At 46.2% G+C, this 16,631-nt stretch overlaps 1 protein-coding gene across 1 annotated transcript; it reads right to left on the reverse strand.

The window, feature by feature from the left end:
* Positions 1-35: 35 nt before the first annotated feature.
* DHX16 (DEAH-box helicase 16) lies at positions 36-16,631 on the reverse strand. Its single transcript, XM_081293850.1, has 20 exons — positions 16,243-16,631; positions 14,240-14,487; positions 13,982-14,144; positions 13,600-13,656; positions 10,475-10,729; positions 10,116-10,319; positions 9,844-10,035; positions 9,228-9,338; positions 8,948-9,063; positions 6,512-6,722; positions 6,227-6,325; positions 5,966-6,118; positions 4,077-4,217; positions 3,736-3,898; positions 3,525-3,643; positions 3,332-3,399; positions 1,899-2,061; positions 1,628-1,789; positions 1,216-1,389; positions 36-174 (listed from the first exon to the last, which is right to left on the reverse strand). The coding sequence occupies exons 1-20, from the start codon at positions 16,447-16,449 to the stop codon at positions 46-48; spliced, it is 3,135 nt and encodes a 1,044-aa protein (XP_081149976.1). The 5' UTR covers positions 16,450-16,631; the 3' UTR covers positions 36-45.

Genomic DNA, 16,631 nt, shown 5'->3' on the forward strand with positions numbered 1-16,631 from the left:
AGGAAAAGGAGGAGCTGGTGTCAGGTTCCATCTGTGTCCTTTTCTCTACCCTAGTTCTTCTCGTGTCTTGCCTATTTTTTTGGGCATTTTCTTAGCATGAGGATCTTCTAGCTCTTTGGCCTTATAATAATGGGGAGCCACTTCCAGAAGCCAGCTGCTCTCAATCTCCAATACCTAGAATAAACAGAAAGTATCAGTAGTATTCCCTTCTATCCAATTAGGAATTTTTTTAAAAGAAGAAAAAGAAGGCTGGTGTTGTAGCTCAGTGGTAGAGCACTTGCCTAGCACATGCAGGGCCCTGGGTTCGATCCTTAGCACCACATAAAAGTTAATAAATAAACAAAATAAGGGTATTAAAAAAATTGTTTTAGTTGTCAATGGGCCTTTATTTTGCTTATTTATATATGGTGCTGAGGATTGAACTTGGTGCCTCATACTTGCTAGGCAAGTGCTCTACCACTGAGCTTTAACCCCAGCCCCCAATCAGGAATCTTAAGTGTATGTGGTCAAACAAATGTTCTCTTTCTTTTTTTTGCAGTGGGGAGGTCTTTTATAATTATACATAGCAGTTGGGTTCATCCTAACTCATACGTGCATGGAATTCACTTTCAGTTCATGATACTGTACCTCTTTCCCTTTTGACTGAAGAGCTAAAGGAAAAGGTACCTGGCTGTATACCCAAAAGGCAAACACACCTCTACATGTACTTAAGATATCAAGTAAGCTATCCCTAAGAAAAGCCTAGAACAAAGAGACTAAATAAAGTATATTCTGTGAGGACAGACTACGTCTGCTTTGTTTGCAATTATAGCCCAGTATCTTAAAACACTGAGACAGTGGGCAAATATTTATTTATACACACACAGACACATACCGAGGATTGAAAATCAGGGGTACTTAACCTCTGAAATATATCCCTAGCCCTTTTTATTTTTTGAGACAGGGTCTTACTAAGTTGCTAAGGCTGGCCTCGAACTTGTGATCCTCCTGAGTCACTGGGGTTACAGGTATATTCCAGTGTGCCCCGCTCACAAATACAGAATGAAGTATAGTTCTCAGATCTTGCAAGGCACTGAGAAGCTATTAGAAAGAATGGCTTGATCCTACCTTAAACAATTTATTTTCCTGTTATTTGTGCCAGTCCTAGCAACTTGAACCTGGGTTCTTACCTTGCCAGCACAATTTCCCCATACAATCTCTAGGATGGTCCCTTACCTGTCTCATGAACTCCTTGGTGGTCAAGACAAGTTCATGGTAGAGCAGCCAGCGTGGCTGTTGCTCGAAGAGGGAAGAGTTAGGATGAATGAACACTGTCTGCTGCTGTTTCACAGTGCGATAGCCACTACGTGTCAGCCGTGCTGTGTGGTAAAAGTAGCCAGCAGTGATAGCCTAAGGAGTAGTCCAGAAAGAAAATCAACTAGAAAGGCGGGCCTAGGGGACCCTTGGCACTCACCACCTTCCTAGTTCAGACTTTGGGAGAACTAGAAAGGTAAGAAATGTATGAAGAACCCACTGAGAATAAACTAGTCTGAAGAAAAAGTTTTGGAGAATGTTTTGCATAAGGGGAATAGCTCAGGCTGGGGAACTGCTGCACACCCCCAGTAGGTTCTGAGTGGACAACACTGACCTTGCGTACACGGATATAGTCCCCTTGGCAGGAACTCAGACCGACTTCTACTCGCTCCAAGAGCCCCTCTAGCTGTTCCCGCACATCCCGGGCTCGGCGCATAGATCTGAACTGTACAAAGTTCTCATAGCACCACTGGGAAGAGTAGCCACTCTCAGCCCACTGTGAAAAGGGTTCAAAAGAAAAGAGGTGTAGGAGGCCTTAAGTATATAGTACACTAGAACCCCCACCCCCACTTCTCCCTCATTCCCATTCACCCAAGACCAGTGACCTGTGTATACACGTTTAGCAGAACCAGGTGGTCCCCACCAGGGAGGAAGAAGTTGACTCGGGCATTGTCAGCATGGACAACCTTATCTTTGGGTCTGTAGAAGATGGAGTTGTTGACAGAGAGCATGGCAGCCACTGTCAGGATCTCCTCTGAACAGCTGTACCTGAGCAGGACCGAAAAGAACAAAAGGTCAAAGCAAAACACCTAGGAGGGATGGGATTGTGGCTCAGTGGTACAGCACTCATTTAGCATGTGTGAGGCCCTGGGTTCAATCCTCAGCACCACATAAAAATAAATAAATAAAATAAAGATATCAAAAAAAATCAAGAAGAAAAAAAAAAAAAACACCTAGGAACAGACACACGAGGGAAAAGTGATTGCTGTGATGGGGAAGCCAGTTAGGACAGTAGCTATACATCAGACAGCAGATTCTAGCAGCAGCAGTAGCAACAGGAGTCCAGGAGAGGGAGCCATAGGTGAAACAATTGCATAAAATGAAATGCATGGAGGCAGAGGCAGGAAGCACTGGGACTTCTGAGCAAGGTGTGCATCATGTGACTTGAGGAAATATTTCTGACCTCAACCACAACACAGGAATAGCATTTAAAGGTGGTATCCCACAGCTATATCTAAATGTCTCAGTTTGAAATTTTAGGAATCAGCAAGTTCCAAAAACAATCTCGCTTAGCACATCTCATAGATGGAAATCTTCCACTTTTGTTCATACTCCTAGGTTTTCTCTGTCAATTTAATAAGAACAAGGACAGGACAGTGTTTTATATAAACCCCTATGGACCTCAAAAAGGACACTAAGACCTGAGCATGGTGGTGCACACCTGTAATCCCAGCGGCTCGGGAGGCTGAGGCAGGACAATCAAGAGTCCAAAGCCAGCCTCAGCAAAAGTGAGGCACAAAGCAACTCAGTGAGACTCTGTCTTTAAATAAAACACAAAATAGGGCTGGGGATGTGGCTCAGTGGCCGAGTGCCTGAGTTTAATCTCTGGTACCCCCCCCCCCACAAAAAAGGGGCACTAAGGAGCCAGGCATGGTGGCACACCTCTGTCATTCCAGCAATTCAGGAGGCTGAGGCAGGAGGATTATAAGTTCGAGGCCAGCCTCAGCAGGCTGGGAATGTAGCTCAGTGGTGAAGAATCCCTGGGTTCAACCCTCAGTACCAAGATAAATAAATAAATAAAGGGCTGGGGGTGCAGCTCAGTGATAGAGTGCTTGCCTAATAGGTATGTCAAGGCCCTGGATTTCATCCTCAGTACCAAAAAAACAAAGTGGGTGGGTGGAAACGACAATCATAGTTCTCTAATAACTTATCTGTTATATAATATTATGACAGAAAAAAAAGAGAAAAAGATATTCCCCAAAACAGGGGAGGTATGATTGATTTGTGTTTAGGGGCCAGAAAGGGTATGAGTGCTTACTTCTCAGAAGCCAAGATCATTTTTGATAACATGGGGTCCACTGGCAGCTCTGCCATCTTTCGACCAGACTAAGGAGAGGAAAGAGAGTTTAGGCCAGAATTCCCTCAGATTTCCTTCCATCATGACAGGGATCCTTGGGGCATCCCAACCCCTTCCTTTGACCTGCCCCAGTCCATGATGCCCTCCTCCTCACCGTGGTGAGCTCCCCCAGGTGATTGAGGGCTCCCAGAGCGTACAGCTGCTCCAAAGCTAGCAGTAGGGTCTCATATGGTGGAGGGTCCAGGAAATCAAAGTGCATTAGGTCATGGATCCCTAGAGAAATGTGTGAAGGATACAACAGAGTTCCCACACAGGAACCAGTGACTCTGGCTCCCCTCCCTCCCTCTTTCAGGAAGCCAAATCACCTAAGCTCTTGAGCAGCAGTACAACATTGCCCAGGCTAGTCCTCTGGATCTCAGGCACTGTGGTCTCCTCCAGCTCATGCTGATAGGCCCAGGCTGTATATAGGCGGAAGCACTTCCCTGCAGCAACCCTACCTGCCCGGCCAGCCCGCTGATTGGCTGAGGCCTAGAAAGAAGAGGCTAGCTGATGATTTGGTCAGGGAAAAGAGAAAAAGCAGTATTTACACAAGTCATCTGGGAAAATACAAAATGCTTATTATCCCCCATTCTCTAAGCAGCTCCTGAGATGGACTTCCCCTGTGGGATAATTCCACCTTTCTCTACCCATGGAGACCCAGGCTGACCTTGCTGCAGGGTGTGACAGTGAGCGACTCCATGCCTGTGCGGGGATTGTAGCTCTTCTGCTTACAGAACCCTGGATCCAGCACATAAATGATGCCCTCAATGGTGAGTGAAGTCTCAGCAATGTTTGTTGCCACAACCACCTGAGTGAAAGGATGTGGTTATTTTACTCATGAAAAAAATTATCCTGGAAAACTAAGAGTAGAGAAGTAGATACAATGAGGAGCAGGAGCTGACAGAATTAGTGGCCAACATCAGAAGAGGGGGACAAGGACAGGAGAAGGGGAAAGAAAGCAAGGAGAGTCAGCAAGGACACAATGCAGAAAGGAAATGGAAAAAAGGTATAGGGTTCCCCCTCCACCCTGAGGTTGGAGATGGCAGTGTCCAGGTTCTTTTCCCATCTTCCCCACCACCATTTTCATATTCATCTTCATACATCACAGCCTCTAAACCAGTCTCCTACCCTCTATCATGTGGCATCCAGAATGGTCCTTTTAAAATATAAACCCGTCATATTACTCCCTAATCCTTCCATGGCTTCCCATGGAAGTTCTGGGAGGCTAGAGACTTTGTTTTGCTTATCACTGTATCCTCATCTCCTGGCACACAGGAAGAATGCATTTTTTTTTTTTTTTTTGGAGGTGGGAGTCACTGGGGAAGAAATCCAGGGTCTTGAGCATATTAGGCAAGTGCTCTACCACTAAGCCACACATTCAGCCCCTCATTAAACATTTGTTGAATGAAATCTCTGTTCAAAATCTTTTGATTGCCACTCACCTGTCTAAAGTCCAACTCTTTTGCCTGCCATCAGAGGTCCTCCTTCATCATGGCCCACAGTTGATCTGGTCTTGGCTCTCTGCTGCACCACATGAACACCCCACTAAGTCCACTAATTCCACTCTGACATCAAACACATCTTGGGCCTTCCTCTATTTCCCCAGTCACAGTTTTTTGGGGGCAGGGCACTAAAGATGGAACCAGGGGTACTCTACTATTGAGTGACATCCTCAGCCCCACCTTTTTAAAAATTTTTTTAGTTATGCATGGACACAATATCTTTATTTTGTCTATTTATTTATTATATGTGGTGCTGAGGATCGAACCCAGGGTCTCAGACATGCGAGGCGAGCACTCTACCACTGAGCCACAACTCCAGCCCAGTCAGCCCTTTTTTACTTTTTATTTTATTTTTTTTTAATATTTATTTATTTTTTTTTTAGTTACCAGCGGACACAGCATCTTTGTTTGTATGTGGTGCTGAGGATCGAACCCGTGCCGCAGTATGCATGCCAGGCGAGCGCACTACCGTTTAAGCCACATCCCCAGCCCCTTTTACTTTTTATTTTAAGATAGCATCTTGCTAAGTTGTTGAGGCTGACTTCCAACTTTATATCCTCCTGCCTCAGTCTCCCAGGGTCTCAGACATGCGAGGCAAGCACTCTACCACTGAGCCACAACTCCAGCCCAGTCAGCCCTTTTTTACTTTTTATTTTAAGATAGCATCTTGCTAAGTTGTTGAGGCTGACTTCCAACTTTATATCCTCCTGCCTCAGTCTCCCAAGTACTGGGGATTACAGGCCTGAATGAACCACTGTGCCCAGTCCCCAGTCATTTTTCTTAAAGGCCCATATCAAATTCTTCCTCTTGGCTCACCAAGAGCTTCCCTTCTCTTCTGAATCTCTATAGTATTTACTCCCTGAATCATGCACTTAGCTGTTTCTTGGTTCACATCATATTCATTCTCTCTCCAGCCCCAGAAGTAAGGGACTGGCTGCTCCTTAGTTTCTGTAGCAAAGCCCAGCACATGCCTTATATGGGGGATGTATAGACTCTGTTTCACTACCCACTGTGTGAATTCTAGCATGGAAGAATGGAGGTTTCTTCAACTTACCTTTCGTGCCCCAGGTGGTGTGGGTTGAAAAATTCGAGCCTGCATGTCAGAGGGCAGGTTGGCATAAATGGGCAGCACCAGGAGCTCCCGAATTTTTGAGCCCAGGCGGCGGCAACGATCCTGGAGCATCTCACAGGCAGCCTCAATCTCTTCCTGGATTTGGGATGGGAGAGCAACAGGGGTCCTAGAGTCACAGAGGCCAATAGGCCGGTCCAGTCTTTCCCTGGTATACATCATCTCCTTTCCTACCATGTCGCATACCTGTCCTGTCAGGAAGACCAGGATATCCCCAGGTGGCTGGGTCACATGGATCTGAAGTACAGATACAACACAGGCTTCTAGGTAGTCAGCCTCTGGAGCCTGGAAAGAGGGAAGACATGGTGTCACAGGATGGCCACTTGCTCAGACACACTTCTCCCAATTCATTATAACTTTATCCCAGTTCCCTTTAAACTTTCAATTATACCCTTGCCTCCTTGGGATAACCTCCTCCAAAGGCCCCAGTTTCTTGCCTCAGACTCAAGCCCATCCTCCCTGAGAGGGCACCTTGGTATAGAAGATGTCAACTGGAAATCTGCGTCCAGGAATCCGGAAGACGGGGGCATCATCAAAGAATGTGGAAAAACGGGCAGTATCCAGTGTGGCAGAGGCTACCAAGACTTTGAGCTCAGGTCGGAAGCGAGCAACATCCTTGATTAACCCGAAGAGAATGTCTGTGTGTAGGGTCCGCTCATGAGCTTCATCAACCATGACCACACTGGGGGAGAAATAGGGGGAAAGTGAGGGAGGAAAGCTAGGCAATGCAGGATTGGACACCAGGCCCCTGGAGGAGAGGGACGCCATGGAACTAAAAGACCCAAAAATGAATGTGGGGGCAGGGGTTCTAAGGAATAGCCAAGCCTCTCAGTTATGTAAGACCAGCAGAAGGTTAGGAAAGGCCTGGTAGTCTACGAATTATCCCAGCATTGGCAGATAGAAGTGGCCAAGATGTGGCTGGGGCTGTAGCTCAGTGGCAGAGCACTTGCCTAGCATGTGTGAGGCACTGGGTTTGATCCTTAGCACCACATAAAAGTAAATAAATAAAATAAAGGCATGCTATCCATCTACAACTACAAAAAAATAAAAAAATAAAAAGATTTTTAAAAAGTGGCCATAATGTAAAGGCTAGAGGCAGAGGCTGTGACAAGTCAGACATTTCTGAATCAGAGTCAAGAGTTTCCTTAGATGTCTGGCACAGTGGCACACCCCTGTAATCTCAGCTTCTCAGGAGACTTGAGGCAGAAGGAGTTCTGCCTCAAGTTCAAGACCAGTCTGGCAACTTAGTGAGTCCCTGTTTCAAAATAAAAAAATACCAAAAAGGCCTGGGGTGTGTACCTGATGGGAAACTATCCTTGGGTTCAATCCTTGGTACCACAAAAACAAACAAACAAGAGTCTGCTTAGTGCCAGCAGCTGCCCTTACTGGAGAAAGCAGAAGTAAGGATATACTTTAAAGATGAATAAAAGCATGAAGGCAGGGGGTTGGGAGGGGAAGCATGTGAACATTAGACGAACTCTAGATAGAGCAAAGGGGGGGAGGGGCAAAGGGTGTAAAAAAGATGGTGGAATGAGTTGGAAGTCATTTCCCTAAGCACATGTATGAAGACACAAATAGTGTGACTACACTTTGTGTACAACCAGGGATATGAAAAAATGTGCTCTATATGTGTAATATGAACTGTAATGCATTCTGCTGTCATATATAACAAATTAGAATAAAAAATAAAATTTAAAAAAAACTGAGGGCAGGACTCTTCAACAAGGGAGGCTAGAGATGAACACAAAGACCTGAGCTGCCAGGACATAAACATCCTAGCAACTCCCAGGGACCCGTGGGGTGACTGCTGCTCCTTCTCTAGAAGGAGAACATTTCTACCCTAGATTTCAGAGAACTGCACAGATGCCTTGGTTTTTGCCTGAGTTATTTGTATTACACCTTTTTTGGTTTTCTGGGTGGCAGCCAAGACCACAGGAGCTCACCTCCCCCAATCCCCACTATTCTGTACCTAGCCCTGACTGAATGTAAAGTCTCAGCCATTTCATAAAGTAGGCTGGCTCCATGAGGAAACCCCACACCCTAGACAGTCTTGCAATACCTGGTCTCCCATAGGTTCCCAGAGATTTTTGCAAAACCTGTGAAGGATCAAATCATAACTGTCTTAAGTTCTCCACTGTGATTCTCCAAGATCTGAAAGTCCACCCACTGAAAAGGTGCAAATGTACATACTGCTTGACCAGCTCACCCCACATACCCCTCTCATCCAAGAATACCTTCTCCCCTTCATTCAACCCTTGCTTGGCCATCTCCAGTAATAAGAGCTCAGTGGTGACAGACCAAGCCACCTTGAGATGTGGGCTAAGGACCTAGAGCCAGGGTCCAGGCACTCTGACAACCCCTATAATCTCTGCCCTATGAGGGTTACATGGCTCTTGATATTGAGCTGATCTATCTCCCTGTATCCGCCCCATGGTTCCAAGTGGTGACCTCTGGTGTAATGTAAAACAAGTGTAATCCTTCTTAACCATGTAACAGCCCTTCACATATTTTGAAGAAACCAGCATATGTCCTAAGTTTTTTTCCTCCAATCTGAACATCCTGGGTGTCTTCAAATGGTCTACTCATACAATTCAAGTCCCTATAGCACCACTCCACCATCCTGATTTCATGAACTCTGGAAATGAATAGGCAATGGGGCAGGTTTTCTCTGCAATCTATTCTTTTCTCCAGCCCCAACTCCATGGACCTGCAGGTCAGCTCTAGGACCATTGGAAACACACAGATTCAAGACATGGTGGGTTAATCAGAACTCAATGGCCAAATTAGCCAGATGGAAAGAAAGAGATTAAATGATACAGGAAGTCACTGAGGGGGAGGGGGCAGCAGGACACAGGGAAGAGAAGACAGGTGGCTCTCCTCAGAGGGGCAAGAGCCTGTATGATGTACCTGTAACTTGCCAGGTCAGGCTCAGAAAGGAACTCCCGGAGAAGCATCCCATCTGTCATGTAGCGGAGAACTGTTCGCTCTGATGTGCAATCCTCAAATCGGATGCTGTAGCCAACCTGGTTAAGGGGCCATTGGTGACCAAGAGGGGGCTGGAGTTCCCCAAGGGGAACTCAGGGACAGAGGAAGAAGGACCAATACCCAGACCTATGATATAAGGAAAGTGTGGACTGAATCCCAGATCCTAGGGGTTCCCCTCACCCATGAGTCCCCAGAGTCTCACCTCATTCCCAAGCTTCACACCCATCTCCCGGGCCACTCGGGCAGCTACACTCATGGCTGCAACTCTCCGGGGCTGAGTGCAGGCAATTTTCATACCCTTCTTTGTGTAACCCTGAATGACAAGGAAGAAAGAAGGTTCCAATAGCTCTGTGGTAGAAGGTTTTCCTTTGCTAAATATGGCCCCTGAGGCCCAATCACAATTCAGAGAAAGAAGTTATAAAAGCCAGGTGGGGCAGGAGGAAAGGAAACAGTGGACAGAAGATGAAAATCAGAAAAGAAGGACAAACAGATAGGATGACAAACAGAAGGTTCTCAAAGGAGGTGCTCAGCCAGCCCTGTAGTCCTACTCTTTAGGTTACCAAGGACAGGGCACCACACCACACTCCATCTATCTGTCTATACATCCTTCCAATCTGAACATCTCCAAGGCATAAATTACACAGCAGAAAATAAGAATAGAAATGCAAAAAGGATCTGCTGTTTATTCTCAAGATCCTCATGATTTAACAGGAAAAGCCAGGGAAATAAGACTTAAATATCATGTAAAGGAGCTCAATGATGAGTATTATGCTCATCAATGCCCTGGGCCTGGGACCTGGAGAGTCTGATGACCATACCTCTTCAAAAAGGTACTGTGGAATTTGGGTGGTCTTCCCAGAGCCTGTCTCGCCTTCAATGATGAGGACTTGATGATTTGCAATGGCAGCCAGGAGTTCCTCTCGAAATGGGAATACAGGGAGGCTTCGGCGGACGGCCTGGATAGACTCCTTCTGCTGAGCCTGGGCTGAAGAGGGTGGAGCTGACGGCTCCTAAGGAAAAAGAGGGTGGGCTGTGAGCCCCACAGCCAGTTCAGGGCCTCCTCAGAATGTCTCAAAGCTCTCCCTCTCACCTCATCACCCTGAAGCTGAGTGGCACGGACAAACTCAATGGTCTCCTCCTCCTCCAGCACCAGTTGATATTTGGGTTCCTGGGAGGCAGCATCTCGGGCTCCAAACTTCAAAGATGCTGCCCCTAGACGGGCCTCCTCCCATCGCCGCTGCTCTTCCCCAGGAGCACCTGATTCTTCCTCCACTAGGTCCACAGCACGAGCTGGCTACAAAGAGGAGATGTATGAGGAAATGAAAATAGGGGATGCCCTCTCTGCCTAGTCCCCACCTCCCTCTTCATTATCTCCACCCACTGCAAAAAGCAAGAGAAGTAAAGAGCCAGGCAAGGTGTTGCCTCTCCAGTTTCACCTCACCACCGCACCTGTCCTCGGGTCTCCTTGGGCATATGGTAGCGGTTGGTAGCCTCCAGCTTCTCCTGCTCACCAGCTGCCCGGTACTCCCGGGCTAGATCCCGCACTCGCCGTTTGTATTTGAGCTCCCTGCGCTCATGTCGGCTGAGCTCCACATCCCCAAAGAGGAACTCCTCATCAGCCAGCTCTGCCTCCAGATCCTCCAACTTCTCTCGCTCCCGCTTTGCCAGGTATTCTCGGCGGGATTTTTTTCGTAGTTCAGGGACCTGGTTCAGGAAGGAATAGTCAAATAAATCCTCATCTCACTAGAGCAGCAACACCTTTCCCTAGCTACCTCTCAATATGAAAAATTCCCAGACAACAGGTGTAAGAATCTAAAGACAGACCCTTCACACTCCCTTGCAAACAAAAGATTTGCCCAAAACTGTACTTTTTTTTTTCTTTCCAGTACAGAACCCAAGGTCACTCTCCCACTGAGCTATATCCCCAACCTTTTCTATTTTTTATTTTGAGACAAGATCTCACTAAGTTTCCCCGGCTGGTTTCTAACTTACATTACTCCTCCCTCAGCTTCCTGAAAAGCTAGGATTATAGATGTGGTCACCACACCTGGCTAAAGGGGCTTCTTTGGAATGCCACATGCTGACCCCACAAATTGCCTTCTAGCAGCTGAATCTAGTTGGAAGCACCTTCTGGGCAGTGTCACACTCTTTGTCAAAATAGATACATCACAGCAATTATTTGAATACTTGATTCTATTTTACTAAAGTAAGTGGAAAGGGTGAAAACAAAAAGAATGATCCAGTATTTAGAAGCATAGATCTCAAACTGAAAATGAGAAACAAAGATGGAAACTACTGGGGGTGCCAACTGTGGGCAATCTTCAGCCCTAATTTATATGCTCTGATCTTAAACTCAAAGAGAAGGGATTAAAAACTGGTCAGGTGGGGCAGGCATGGCGCATGGCTGTAATCCCAGCTCCTCAGGAGCTCGAGACAGGAGAATCGTGAGTTCAAAGCCAGCCTCAGCAATGCATCTCAGTGCGACCCTATCTCTAAACAAAGCACAAAATAGGGCTGGGGATGTAGCTCAGTGATCAAGTGAGTTCAATATCTAGTACCAAAAAACAAAAACAAAAACAAAAAAAGCCCAGTCAGGTGGGGCTGGGGATGTAGCTCAGTGGTAGAGCGCTTGCCTCGCACAGGTGAGGCACTGAGTTTGAGCCTCAGTACCATATAAAAATAAATAAATAAAATAATAAAGGTATTGTGTCCATCTACAACTAAAAAATATTAAAAAAAAGATCATGTATAGAAATTGAGACTATAGCACAAGAGAGTATTTCTAGAAGGCAAAATATAATCAGGGACACTTAGCTCTCTAGGACTAACCTTTCCCCCTATAATGTGGCTTCTAATGGTTACCTGTGACACAGGCTTTTCAGGGCCAATGATAAGAGAGAACTGGCAATATCGGAACATCAAAAAGAATAATGATAGGAGATTATAAAGTATTAAAAAATAATAATTCATGAGATCAGAAAACAAAAAAAATGTGAAAAATAATTTTCATCAGTGAAATAACTATTACACAAAACTTCTTATGTGAAAATTGGTAATTAAAAGGAAATAAAAATATATCCTTTTTTTTTTTTAATATTCTTTACTTGTCGATGGACTTTTTTTTTTTTTTTTTTTTTAATGTGGTGCTGAGGATCGAACCCAGTGCCTCACACATGCTAGGCAAGTGCTTTTCCACTGGGCTACAGCCCCAGTTCTTACCTCACCTTTTAAGAAAGAATTATAGCCGGGCAAGGTGGCACATGCCTGTAATACCAATGGCCCAGGAGGCTGAGACAGGAGGATGGCGATTCAAAGCCAGCCTCAGCAAAAGCAAGCCACTAAGTAACTCATGAGTCCTGAATGTATTCTGGTTTGGAAAAGTAGTTATTAAAGACATTGGAGCCAGGCACAGTGGCATACGCCTATAACCCCCAGGACTCTATTTCTGAATAAAATACAAAATAGGGCTGGGGATGTGGCTCAGTAGTCGAGTGTCCCTGAGTTCAATCCCCATCAGCCACAACTGTTTTGAGTCCATGTAAGATTTAGGCCCAATTTCCACTTTCAAGGAAGTATAGGGTTTAGAAAAACTTAACACCACAAGGATCAGACAGATACAAAATATAGAAAAATGTACAAGATAAAAGGGAGAAAACACAAAACAAACTTAGGGGCCCTAACAACCAAATGCAACACATGAGTCCTGAATGTATTCTAGTTTGGAAAAGTAGTTATTAAAGACATTGGAGCCAGGCACAGTGGCATATGCCTGTAACCCCAGGGACTCAAGAGGCTGAGGCAGGGGAATCACAAATTCAAAGCCAGCCTCTGCAATTTAGCAAGGCCCTAAGCAACTTAGTGAGACACTGTCTCAAAATGAAAAAGGACTGAGGATACAGCTCTGTGATATAGTGCCCCAGGATTCAATTCCTAGAGGGAGGAAGGAAGGAAGGAAGGAAAAGAAAAGAAAAGGTATTTGGAGATGCAGAGATGTGCCTGGACAGTGAGACAGCATCCTGAACCTGCCCTCTAGCCACCCCCTCAACAACATTCCAGCTGCCTTATGTCTCACTAAGTCATAGGAAAAGGGAGAGCTAATGTTTCACTCAATTATATACAGTGTGATTTGATTCTAAAGAGTCAAGGAGGATTTAAGCCGGGCGTGGTGGCACATGCCTTGTAATTATAGCAGCTCAGAAGGCTGAGAAAGGAGGATCACGAGTTCAAAGTCTGCCTCAGCAAAAGCGAGACGCTCAGCAACTCAGTGAGACCCTGTCTCTAAATAAAATACAAAATAGAGCTGGGCTTGTGGCTCAGGTTGAGTGCTCCTTAGTTCAATCCCAGTACCCCAAAAAAAGAAAGCATAAAGGAGGATTTGTGATGGATTCCTTCTCTCTATGACTTAAGTCCATCTTTATGAGTTCCTAGCAACCAAACCTCCTCATCTAGAGACTTAATCACCCCTATCAACATTCTCACTGCATTTCCTCTGTTTAACTTTTTCCTAAGGCTAACTACTCCATCACAAAGTCCTTTTGTCCTCTGATCTTGGCTTCTTGGACCCTGGGACTTACCATGGCTTTCCGGTCTTCCTCGGCCATCTTGAGGCGCTTCTGAGCCTCTTCATAAGCCTAGAAGAAACCAATAGTGTCAGAGATGAGGTCAAAAAGTGCTCACACCCATGATCACTTCCGTTTGAAATCATGAGAATCATTCAGATGTACCCTCTGAATGGGTACAAGGAATGTTCCCTTTCAGTAAGGAATCTCTGGCTTTCTATGTACAACAGAGTTGCCTTAGACAGAAAACTCACAGTGGTCCTGTGACCACAGAGAGGATATATCACTGGAGAGAGCTCTTTGTCTTTCTAAATATCATAATCTCTGTAATTATAGCTAATTTCAAGATTTCACCTAAGGTCCTAGGGGACTTATAGAATATACTACTTCTCCACACCTTCTTGTCTGACCGCTCCAGGACATTACGAGTCCGATCCTTGTCTCGCTGCCGGACCCGCTCAGCAAAAGCATCACGTTCTTCCAGATCCTGAAGGCGCTCCCGTTCTGTCCGTTCCCACTCATCCTCTGACTCTGGCTTCTCAGTCTGCTGTTTGCTTGCCCTGTACCTCGCCCAGGGCATCAAATAAGACATTCAGAAGGCTTATCATCCCCCTGTCCACTCACTCCACCCTCTCTGCCCTTGCTTCTGACTTACCCTGTCTTGTTCTTCCCTGTCTCAGGAATCTCTTCTTCCTCTTCTTCCTCCTCCTCCTGGTGTTTCTTCCTGAGGTGTTTCCGTTTCTTACGCTTCTTATGTAGGCTGCTCCCAGTTCTACCCACAGTTTCCTCACTACTTTCCTCACTGTCTTCCAGCAACTTGTATGATCGGTTCTTCTCCAGTAGGGCTCGGGCCTCTCGCTCCGCTGCCCGAGCTGGCTTTTCTACCACCACCTTCCTTGGAACCTGTCAGCAGAGGATGAAACAAAGGTGTGTGAGAAGCTTTTTTTGGTACCAGGAATTGAACCCAGGGGTACTTAACCACTGAGCCACATTCCCAGACTTTTTAAATATTTTATTTAGAGACAGGGTCTCGCTGAGTTGCTAAGTGCCTCACTTATCCGCTGAGGCTGGCTTTGAAATTGCCATCCTCCTGCCTCAGCCTCCCAAATTACTAGGTGTACAGGTGTGTACCACCACACCCAGCTAGAAATTACTTGATCTTAATCTGACCTTTAATCTCCCTCTTTCACATGGCTTTACCCCATGTTCATTAACTTGAAAAGGGCCCTTCAGCTTATGAATTTCCTTTCAGTCACCATTTAACAAACATTTATTGAAACCTGTGCCGTGTATCAGGTACATGCTAAGTACTAGGGATACGGGAATAAACAAGAGACAAAAATGTCTGCCCTCATGGAGCTTACATTCTCAAACCCAATTCTCAATTGTCTTTCTCATAGCTATATTATTCCCAATGATTAAGGCATTCCTATACAAGGACTAACATACTTCAAGGGGTATTTTGCAACTTTTGACAGTGCCTGTCACGTGCCTGACTGAGTACTAGACTCCAGGGATTCACTGGTGAATAGTACATCATGGAACTTACTTTTTCTTTTCTTTCTCTCTCTCCCCATTTTATGGCAATAGAATGCAGGACTTCCTGCATCCTATACAAATGCTCTACCACTGTACAGCCTGAGAGGTTTCCATTTCCTACACTTTTTCTGAAGGCTGCTCCCAGTCCTACCCACAGTATCCTTACTACTCTCCTCACTGTCTCCCAGAAACTGTAAGATAGATTCTTCTCCAGCAGAGCTTAGGCCTCAAGCTCTGTTGCCCCAGCTGGCTACCCCCGAGCCCAGTCTTACATTCTAACCTCATTTCTCATCAAACACTCTATGGGACAGCCATAATAGGCTATCTGCCATTCTCTGAACACTTTCACTTTTTTAAAAAAATTTTATTTTAGTTGTAGATGGACTCAATACCTTCATTTTTTTAAATTTATTTTTATGTGATGCTGAGGATTGAACCCACTGCCTCACATGCTAGGCAAGCGCTCTACCTCAGAGCTGCAACCCCAGTTCCACTTTCACTCCTTGTATACACTTACTTAGCACCTGTTCTGTAAGGCAGAAAAGTGTTAGGTAGGAAGAATACAAGACAAGAAATGCACAGTCCTGTCCACCAGTTCACTTTTATATATAGTCTTACTCTTTCCCATTCTCGACCTGACAAATTCCAGGGAAATCTTTGGGCCTGCTTTTTCTGATCACGTCTCCCATCTCTCCAACCTCCCACAGCACTTCCTACACACCTCTTATAACCTCGCTATGCAAAGTGTAGTTCCTGACCGTCAGCATCACCTGGAACTTGTTAGAAATGCACAAGACTGCTACCTAATCTGCATTTTGGCAAGGGTCCTGGACGAATCATATGTAGGTTAAAGCTCCAGAAACAATTCTCTATAGTACTTAACCCTATACTTAAACCTTCCATCTTCTCCACTGAGCTGGATAATCAGCACCTGCCTAGGCGACAACGGACAATAGACAAATGTTTGTGAATTGAACTTAACTCCTCGGATGACCAACTTCCCTAGCGCAGGTAAAAGCGCCCTCCCCTGTTCCACCTCCTCTACCTCCGCTCCCACGCCAGGCCCCACCCACCCCGCCCCGCCCCGCCCCGCCCCGCCCCGCCCCGCCCGCTCGACACCTTGTTCCAGAGTTTCAGGGCGAAATCCCGGGCCGGCCCGCTGAGGTCCAGGGTATCGGTGTCTCGTAGGCGCTGCACAAAATCCTCGGCGGAGGCACAGCGCTGCGCTGTACCAATCAGGAACTGCGCGACGTGCCGCTCGCTGAGCCCTAGCACCGAGTGCAGCTCCTCCTGAACCCAGCGCTCCAGCCCTGCAGGCGTCGCCATGGCGACCCACGCTCCCTGCTAGAGCCCCGTCGCGTCCAGACCAGCCGCACTGATAGCCCAGAGTGTCGAAGCCCTGGAACCCTAGACCAGAGCCTCAGCCCCTCGAGGGAGCTGCCTTAGTACTTGTGTTCAATTTTCGGCCGCTCAAAGCCGTCTTTCCGTACTGCGGCGCCCGGAAGGGG

Source organism: Spermophilus citellus (genome assembly GCF_964194105.1).
Source record: "Spermophilus citellus genome assembly, chromosome: 5".
NCBI lineage: Eukaryota > Metazoa > Chordata > Mammalia > Rodentia > Sciuridae > Spermophilus > Spermophilus citellus.